Source organism: Hippichthys cyanospilos, chromosome 21 (genome assembly GCF_059441005.1).
Source record: "Hippichthys cyanospilos isolate Australia breed blue-spotted pipefish chromosome 21, RoL_Hcya_1.0, whole genome shotgun sequence".
Lineage (NCBI taxonomy): Eukaryota > Metazoa > Chordata > Actinopteri > Syngnathiformes > Syngnathidae > Hippichthys > Hippichthys cyanospilos.
In genome coordinates this window covers 15,012,684-15,022,500 of record NC_142389.1, presented here as the reverse complement: position 1 = coordinate 15,022,500, position 9,817 = coordinate 15,012,684, and the positions used below count along the sequence as shown (strand labels likewise).

General features: G+C 39.7%; 2 protein-coding genes across 6 annotated transcripts in view; both read right to left on the bottom strand.

Moving 5' to 3' along the window:
* The window catches only part of LOC148406716 (tRNA selenocysteine 1-associated protein 1-like), a 7,665-nt gene extending 3,726 nt beyond the window's left edge, over positions 1-3,939 (bottom strand). The window contains exons 1-6 of one of the 5 annotated variants that reach the window (XM_088404233.1): positions 3,653-3,939; positions 3,382-3,433; positions 3,150-3,223; positions 3,025-3,074; positions 2,799-2,930; positions 2,086-2,202 (exon numbers count right to left, since the gene is read on the bottom strand). In XM_088404233.1, coding sequence (XP_088260359.1) covers positions 2,086-2,202; positions 2,799-2,930; positions 3,025-3,074; positions 3,150-3,223; positions 3,382-3,433; positions 3,653-3,676 — 449 coding nt within the window. In that variant the 5' untranslated portion in view covers positions 3,677-3,939. Of the gene's footprint in view, positions 1-2,085; positions 2,203-2,798; positions 2,931-3,024; positions 3,075-3,149; positions 3,265-3,335; positions 3,434-3,652 lie in introns of all 5 variants that reach the window. The other 4 variants (XM_088404232.1, XM_088404235.1, XM_088404231.1 and 1 more) reach the window with 4 other exon arrangements.
* Positions 3,940-6,638: 2,699 nt separating this feature from the next.
* Positions 6,639-9,817, bottom strand: part of sacm1la (SAC1 like phosphatidylinositide phosphatase a) — a 61,721-nt gene continuing 58,542 nt past the window's right edge. The window contains exon 20 of the mRNA XM_088404236.1: positions 6,639-8,126. Within this exon, the coding sequence (XP_088260362.1) occupies positions 7,990-8,126 (137 nt within the window). The 3' untranslated portion in view covers positions 6,639-7,989. The remainder of the gene's footprint in view (positions 8,127-9,817) is intronic.

Below are 9,817 nucleotides of genomic sequence, written 5' to 3'. Positions count from 1 at the left end.
TTCAACTCACAGAATTGCAACAATGGCGCTGTCCCAAAGCATGCCGGGAGGTCGCCGACTAACATGACATGCAGTTTTGTCAAGCAACCATTTTATAGCACTGCAATATCACCCGTAACAGGGTGCAGTGATTAATGTTTTGAGTTAACACAGCAACGCAGCTAGGCTATTGCTCTTACAGTGTTACAGTAACTCTTTCAGTCAGGGTGCAAATCACGGAGATACTAAAACATCATCCTCTTATTTCTTCCTTTACCGTAGTAATTTTAGAAGCTATGTCTAACAGATAAAGTTTGCAAAGTCTTCAAAACATTCCGTTTTTCACTCATTTTCTCTACTTTCTTCCGTCCTGTCCCATCAAGCTAGATAAAGGCGTTCAGCCAATAGCATATCGGCATTTCTGTGATTGGCGTGTGACGCCGGCCAATAGCATCTCCGTGAGTGAGACCGGGTGACCTTAATCGACCAATAGCATATTGGCGTCTCCTTGACTGACTGATAATTATTCACACTTTTTTTTAAACGGTTGGAATGTATTGACAATTAATTAAAAAAAAACACACATTTAAACCAATGACAATTCTTTGTCCTGCAATCGGCACATTTAATTTCATGTCAGCTGTTTTTCAGAAGCCTCTCAATTTTGTTGTCGATCGAGGTCCGCGCCCCGGCAAGGAAACTCTTGCCCTTAGAAGATTGCCGAGCGGTTACGGCCATACTCACGAGCAAGGTTAACCATGCGCCTCCGTTTTTTTTTTTTTTTTTTAATTATTATTTCCTGCTTGGTTTCTATTGTCATCATCCTCTTACTTCTTCCTTTACCGCCACTTGCAATTTTAGAAGCCATGTCTAACAGATAAAGTTTGCAAAGTCTTCACAACATTCCTTCCTTCCATTTTTCACTCATTTTCTCTCCTTCCTTCCATCCCGACCAGCTGTGCCATCAAGCTAGATAAAGGCGTTCGGCCAATAGCATATCGGCATTTCTATGATTGACGTGACGCTGGCCAATAGCATCTCAGTGAGTGAGACCGAGACCGTGACCTTAATCGACCAATAGCATATCGGCATCTCCGTGACTGACTCCGTGACTGTGACATTGTAAGAGCAATAGCGTTCAATGTTGCCTTGACTAGCGTCGTCTATTGATTTTGTTGACGCGAAAATATCTGAACTAATACAATGGCCGGCATGTCAGATTGTTCGTAAGACGAAAGGTTTTAAGTGGGGGACAAAAAAATCCGTGGTCCATGCTCGTAAGTCGAAATGTTCGTAAAAGAGGGTGTTCGTAAACCGGGGGCCGACTGTGTGTGTGTGTATATATATATATATATATATATATATATATATATATATGTGTATATATATGTGTGTGTGTGTTCTATGACGATTACCACAACACGTTGAAAAAACACACTTTCGACATTTGATCCTTACTGGGCACAGCTTACTGGGCACAGTGGCCACTTTCAGACGATACTCTAAAAGGGAAAAACACCCTTTGTTAGTTTGTTAGGCATACGTTTTTCTAAACAGGCAAGAATTTCCAGGATTTAAAGAGAAATTTAGGTGTACAATAGAATTTCAACCGTCTTGCCTGTTAAGACTATCAGCTGAAAGTGGCTGTTGTGCCCAGTAAAAGGGTTAATCTATTGGGTTTTTTTTTTTTTTTTAAGCATTCCCATTATTCATTGACAGGAGTCTGTTGAGGTTGCCCACCGATGCCACTGTACTCAGAATTTTAACTATCAACCGGAAATATTCTCAAGCTTTCAGTGTTAAAGAGACTTATTGTGTTGAATCAAAATAAGGCATTTGGAAACCACTCTGTTATGGACTAAACCAGCAAAAACAAAACAAAAACCTTTCTACATAGTCAAGTTTATTATTTTTTTGATCAAAAGGACAGATTTGATTTTGTAAATCAAATTAATTGAAAAAAATCAAAATAGAATTATCATTAGTCTTAGCCCCAAATAATTTTCCCTCCATAGCCTATTATACTTAATGTTTAAATCAGTGCAAATAACATTATGTATTGATAACAAAAAGGAGGGTTGTTTTTCTACATGAAAACAAACTTACTTGGTCGCTGCTAAACTTAGTCTCAGGGGTTTACCACCCAGTCCCACCGCTCCTTGACACTCATCCAGTGCACGTTTCTGCAGGCGCTCATCTGGAAACTGAACAAAGCCGCAGCCCCTATAGAAAAACACGCAGCTCAATCGCATGAGTTAAGACTTTCATTTAGAAACTAAATTACTGAGTACAAGGCTATAAAAGAAAAGTACAACGACATTTCACAGACGCAAATGAGACCATCAAGACTTGTAATTATTTCATCTTTCCGAAGTTTTGCGAATCCACGACTTCATTTTGTGAGGAAATTTTCAAATTTTGTGGATATATATTATATATATATTTTTTTTTTTTTCTCCCGTAAATTAATCGCAGGGACCCGAAGCACGCGTTTTACTAGACAAAGATTAGAAAGATAGCAAATGAACAACGTGTCCTACTTTATTATATATAGTCAACATTTTTTTATTTCAGCATTCACATTCTAAATAGCAGCAAAATTGTATTGACTGCATGTATTCTACAGACTTCAAAAGAAACAAAGCAGGTAGTCTCCATTACTGGAAAAATGCCCCCATTCTATTAAAAATGATTCAATTCTAGATAATGTATTCTTTTTAGAGTGGGCCTAATATTTGTCAAACTATATATTTCGTTTGGTATGCCCTTCAGCTCTAGTGGTTATCTCCATACTTAGCAGTGACATGAGGCAAACGTACTTGGAGTTTCCCATGCTGTCCAGCACTACTTTTCCTCCCCGACAGGAAGGAAATCGATTGTAGAAGAATTCGTACAGCATCCCATCGTCGACCTCTGGTGTGAGGTCTCCCACAAATAAAGAGTACATCTGACTACAAAAGATGAAACGGTATCGACCAACAGGAAAATAAGTGTCATCGTTGGCCTCATGTGGTCGTCTCTCACTGCTTCACCATTACGCCTCACCCTGTTTCTTGTTTTCCAAAAGTAGCTCGATTTAACTTGAATCTTGTAGGCTGTAGGTTAAAAAAAATCAAATGCATTACCAGACCAAAAATAATAATGGCATTCTCCCCGCCATTTCTTCATACCGGACTGGCTCCAGGTAGCGATTTCCCGTTGATTTTACGAAGACATCTCTCAGCTGTGGCCTCATCTGCCATTTCTACAAAACAATAACCCAAGGCACTGCTGGACGCCGGAGCACTGTCAAAAGTTACATTAAAATCACAGGTACAGTAATGAAAGTAAAAACAACCCAAAATATGGAGTCTCACCCTGGAACCTTGCTGCGTATGATTCGAACACTGACGGCCTGCTCACCCATGGTAGAAAAGGCTCTGGTGATGAACTTCTCGTCCATATAAGAATCCAGCTACGGAACATATCCAAATAATTCAACTAGCGAGCAATTAAATGTTAAGCACATGGAAAGAATACGCCACCCTCTAACTCACAACGCTATTGTTAACGCTGCCAAGATCCGTTTAAATAGTGCTAGCTGTTACAAATATAGTGCGCGCTCGACCGACACGCTAAGCCGAAAACCACGCTGCATTAAAACATTACTCTCAATAAACAGCTATGCACTTACGTTTCCCATCCATAATGTACTCATGGTTTGGTCGCCAAAGCTTAATTCCAAACTGGAGTCTATAAGACGAAGTAATTTCGAAAAAGTATTAGCGGCCACATGGCTAACAAGTGGTGTAGGTGTGCTAGCTAGCTCCTAGCTAGCTGTAAGTGTTGGCGTCACTACTTCTGCTGCGTTCAAGACATATGGGAAGTCGAAGAAGTCCGACTTCCGACTGGGAAAAGTGCTCGAGAACACCACTTTTGAACTGTAAAGCCACATTTGCCAAGCTTCAATAATTGCCCGATAACATCGCGAAACACCATGTGATTTGTGCTGACGGCGTTAAGATATGCCGTTACCTCCGTGGACGAAGTTATACAAGCAAATACATAAATATGTGAAATGTTGTAGACATTCTTTTGTTGATGTATCCAAGTTCGTAAAATACTTTAGTGGAATCGGCCATCATTTTTTTTGTTTTCGCCCTGAACATGTTGAGGTGTTAAATGAAGATAATACAATACTGTAAGAGTTGGATAATTTCGATTTTACACTTGCCTAGAACGCAACATACTTATTGCGTCACTGCCTCCGTCAGAGACGAAGAGAGCGATGGTAAAGACTTTACATTCTGCGCGCGCACGGTTTCACACTCACCGTTCGGAAATTCACTTCGTAGCTCAGTTGTATGAAATTATATTTGTGCCGTGCGCACGGTTTAGTGAATTGAGCAAACGGATTAGTGCAAATATTTTGTTTTCATACCCTGGCACCAGAGGGGTTCAGTAGATTTCTGAACATGCCCGCAACAAAATCTCTTAGGCGCCTTTCGGAAAAGTTAATCCACCGACGGCCATGTTACATTGCCACTCACTTGGGCCACGTAAATGACCCCTGGGTGACCACCAGAGATGGTGTTTAATGCACAAAACACCAACACCAACAAACATCATTAATGGACTCTGGGTGACAGACATGGCATATGTGCGACATTCACACAGTAAAACCCATTTTTGCCAGAAAGTCGTAATACAGATCCCTTCCAAGGTGTCCACTTTCAGAGCACCCAAAGACATTGCACACTCCTGGTCGAGGGACAGCAAACTCCTAAACAGAGGCGAAGAGCCTACACAGAAGATCACATAAGAGCTCAACAAAAATCCAAACAATCAGCAAAATAACAACAAAAAAAGACAAAGAGGTTGACATAGGAGGCGGATAAAACCTTCGGAACAAAAGTGGCTTCTGCTAAAGCAACGCTAGCATCACGGGGTGCCATCTAATGCAGGATGGAATGGCAGAAAGGACATGAAAATCGTCTACACGCTTGGCTAAGGCAATGATGAGCAAATATGGTGAGACATGCATTGAAGGGCCGCATCAGCCAGGGGCTCAAAAGGAGAACAGCACATTGAGTCAAGCACGAGTGCAGGTCCCAATCGGGGCCATGGCGTGTATTGTGGGGTCGAAGACCCAGAGCCCCTATCAAGGAACCGGAGGCTGCAGCAACCAGTCGCTGGGCACGCTGGGCAGCAATTGTTGGAATATAAACCTTCAACATAGAAAGAGAGTGACTCCTATCCACAATTTTGCTAAACATTACACTCTGTCACGATGGTGAAAATGGCATGGTGTGTGATATATAGTAGGATCAATACGATTCGTTTGCATCGTGCTGTCAGGAACATCCATCCATTTTCTATAGCCGCTTATCCTCACAAGGGTCGCAAGCTTGCTGGTGCCTTTCCCAGCTGGCTTCGGGCAGTAGGCGGGGGACACCCTGAACTGGTTGTCAGCCGACTGCAGGCTGTCAGGACCATCAACAATGGAATCAAATCAAAAGCCATCGGAACAAATTTCCTGTGAACCGTAAATGTACTTCTGTCAGTCACAATTTCTGACACTGCAAATGGTGAAGTTTCTCTTTTGAGAGGCTCTCTTGACTCATAACAGGGGTAGTAACATATAAAATGGACTGATAGCAGTGTTTTCAGCAACAAAAAAATAAATTTAGTTACAGTGGCAACGTAAGATGGCTTTCCACTTGTTTAAGTCAGATTTCAGCTCTTGTGCTGCATTTGAGGAAGGTTGAAAGTCAGACTTGGAAAAGTGCACTAGAATACCCCTTTCAACTGAAAGGTCAGAGGTGGGAAGTTGGGAAAAGAAAATGAACCCAACTTCCCCAAACAGCTGCAATCTGACATCACTCGAAAAAACATAAGTGACAAAATTATAACAGATATTCATTTACTTTCAACCTATAAGACATTTAGTTACCGTATTCACAATACCTTTCTGTGAGAGAATTTTATGTGTACTGATTTGAGTGACAATATGCCAGTATCTTCAGGGGAGTAGGCAGAAAATTTCTGAGGGGGTTTCAACACTTCATTGAGGGGCACATTTAGGATTTCATGAGATAAAATAATTGCATTCTACTATATACATTTAAATGTAAATATGCTTCACAGTTAAATAACTTACTGGAAGTTGTCAAGTGGTATAAGAACATAGCATGCATGTAAAATTGGCTCAAAAACCAGATACCGAAATTTCGCTAGTTGTGGGGGTGCTCAATAGGGTGGCCACCATGTAGCTCAGACCCTGGGTATCCCAACAAAAATTAAGACTTTTAGTCGTGAAATATACACATGGTTTGAAGATAAAGTACTTTATATTCTGTAAATTAAAGGAAATTAGGAAGGAAGGTTGTCAGAGGCCAAAATGCAAGGTGATGAACCAGAAGTAAAACTTATCGGCTTTGTTGTTTACATTTGCCTGGAACGCTTTATGGTCTGAATTGCAACAATTAGAATGTTAGAAATCAGACATCCCACCTTCCTCAAAAGCAGCATTTGGTACACACATACGGGTATGTTGTACATACGCATGCTGTAGCCACATAAGGTATATAATGCATCGAGCATATTATTGTATTTTTTTTTTTTAATTTCACCTTTAAGTAGCCCAAAATAGCCCTTAAACAGAAGACTGTGCCACAAAATAAATTATTTCACAGCAGTAGTTTATTGCGAAACATACAGTATAACCAAATTGATGAATGATCAACTGAATTTAAAAAGACACACAAAATGTTCTGCCTGGACAGTATAACATCCTATGAATGGAGTGAGATTTGTAATACCATCAAATTCTGACAAACGATCAAATTGTCTTTGTTTTTGTTACCAATTTGAAAAAATAAGTGAAAAAATTAGACAATATATTTGTATAATATTTATCACTTTAATTATGTATACAGGAGAGTTGATATTAAAATAACACAAAACACATGAGAGCTGAAAATACAAACCTTAATTTGCAAAAAGACTTTTTCTTGACTTGCCCGCCAGTTCCCCGCAAACAAAGTGTTATAAATGCAAAATGTCAACAAAATATATATAGAAACTCTATCGGGTTTGAACATTATGAAGTTTTGCTCAAGCCCCACAGATGGCACCAAAGCAATACTATTATTGCTTTGGCATAATTTGGTGGCATCTTGGTACAAGGAAACCATTTGATTAGAGGTGAGATTAGTCAAGAGAAAAAAAAATGTCAAAATTTACAAACGCTATACAAATACAAATAATAATTTGCACAAAGACATGCTTGACATGCCCCCCAGCTCCACACAATTAAAGTGTCATAAATGGAAAATGTCAACAAAATATATACAGAAACTTTATCGGGTTTGAACATTATGAAGTTGTGCTCAAGCCCCACAGTTGGCACCAAAGCAATACCATTATTGCTTTGGCATAATTTGGTGGCATCTTGGTACAAAGGAAAACATTTGATTAGAGGTGAGATTGGTTGTGGAGAAAAAAAGTCGAAATTTGCCACCAACCTGTGGCATCTATGTATTACAAACTTTTTAAGGTAGTATTGATTTACACTATTTTGCAGTGAGGCTTGGCCCCTATCCCATTAGTAATTGAAAATTGTGGGTGCATTGTATACAGAAAATTACAATGGAGACTGAAGAATCTTGAAGTACATACACCCAAAAAATGTTATGAAGAATATAGGAATAGTAGCAGTTGACAGTTTTTGGATTCTACACAACATAAGTTTTGAGGAATGCATGTTCGGAATAAACGTGAACTCAAAAGTGTTTTGCAGTGAGGTAAATTGTTTTGGAAGTTACTGTTAGAGATGGACTGAAATCCTCTTGACAATATACATTAGTGAAAATCAGAACTTTAGGCTGTGTAAGGAATGAATGGACTCATCAGACGATATATATAGTCGTCATATGTAGATAGAGAAGAAGGAAAATTCTGACAATGTATCACAGCCTGCTAAGAGATGATTATACTTTATCCTTTTATGCACGAAGGCAACCCACACACTCAGTCCATTTTCTCTTTGTGAACAAGTTTAGGAGCATCCACAAAGTCTTGACCATTAAATAGGATGATTGTGGCTGTAATGGCACAGCAAGCCCCCCAAAACATGACATAGGCAAAAGTCTCTGTCCACGTCTCACCTGAAAGACAGCAAAGCCTAAATTATATAATTGTGTCATTTGGTGTGCATGTGTGCACACACGAGTCAGCTGTTTAAATTAATAAACTTTTAAATTCGATACTAGGCATTCAATTAAGAGTTTTCAATGTACCAGTTATCATAAAAATACAAAAAAAATACATGGGATGAGCATGTGAAATCACTGCATGACCAACAGAGGCCCCCACATGTAATTATTACATTAATAGAATAAATGTGCATAATAATTGTTAATGTTAACACTTCATGTGTTGTATTCAGGTTGAATCAAACATAATTTTGAGAAGATGTGAAAGAAATCATATATTAGGTTGTTATCATCATGTGTTTATTTAATGTAGAGAATAGTGTGCATTGCTATCCCTCATTCTATGCAGTCCTAGTTCATCTTGCCCCAGTCCTTAAATAAAGCTGTTGACACAGGAAAGTGAGCTGGGACCTTGGCCCAGCTCTTGGCGGCGCCCGGCTGTCTCTTTTTTTTATGTCTTGTAATGTGCAATGCTTTGCTGAATGAATAAAAAGCAGGTGGGGACGGTTGGTCTTTGAAGAATACTTTTGGCGACCATGAGAATGTGCGCCAAGCCTTTCCTTTGCCGGCAAAGAAAAGTCAATCTTCGTTGGTCTGAATTACTATTTTGCTGCTTAGCAGCTGGGCTTGTCTTAGTCTACTTTTAAATATTTCTCTGACACAAGAATTGTCACATTATTATTTTTCACAGGTGAGCAGTCTGTCAGTGACGGACCAACAGACAGTTCATCAGCAGAGATGGGAAATCCAGGTCCAGAAAGTACTGTATAAACACTGCCACAGTTTGGCTTTAGCCACAGGTGTTTCTAATCAACTTGACGCCAAACAAACTCATTAACTCACCTGTTAAGTCAAAGCACATGTGACTAAAACCAAATGGTGGCAGGGCTTTACTTTTTGGACCTGACTTTCCCATCTCTGTCCGTCAGTACCAAAGAACATCCGTTTGCTGACAGACTGCATGATTGAATGGCACAGTAGATTTTACCAGTCATTGTAATCGTCACCTATCATGACATCACCTATCAAAGATTCTTCTACCATAGCTATGTCGTTTATCATTTTCATCCGTCTTAATCATTTTCAGCTGTCATTACAACTGTCACCTGTCACCAGGTTAAATCTTTCAAATTTCTAAGAATGTTTAAACTGCCATATACTTGACAGCATGTAAGTACTGTACTGTATAAACACAGTCTAAATAGGCTGCAAGCATAGTACATACACGCACCCAAGGATAACAGGCTGGGTGCTGGAGCATAGGTATTCTGCAGTTACAATTTAGAGCATAGACCTCTAAATTTAGTTCTCGAGGGCCGATATCCTCCATGTTTTCCGGTTTTCTCTCCCTATTACACTTGATTCAAACGATTAGCTTATTAGCAAGCTCTACCGGATAATTTGAATCAGGTGTGAGAGAGACGGTTGAAAACATGTAGGATACCGGCCCTTGAGGACTGGAGTTTGCCTGCCCCTCCAAGGGCAGAGGTGGCATCATTCAAGTAACCAATGGGCACAATGACAAGTGAAAACCCCAAACTGGCACCTAGACAAGAAATGAAAGCTACAAGTAATGAAAAAAAGGCAATCCAGTTGAGCCAAACCTTGATTTTTACTTGTAGTGTATGTAATACAGTGCTTCT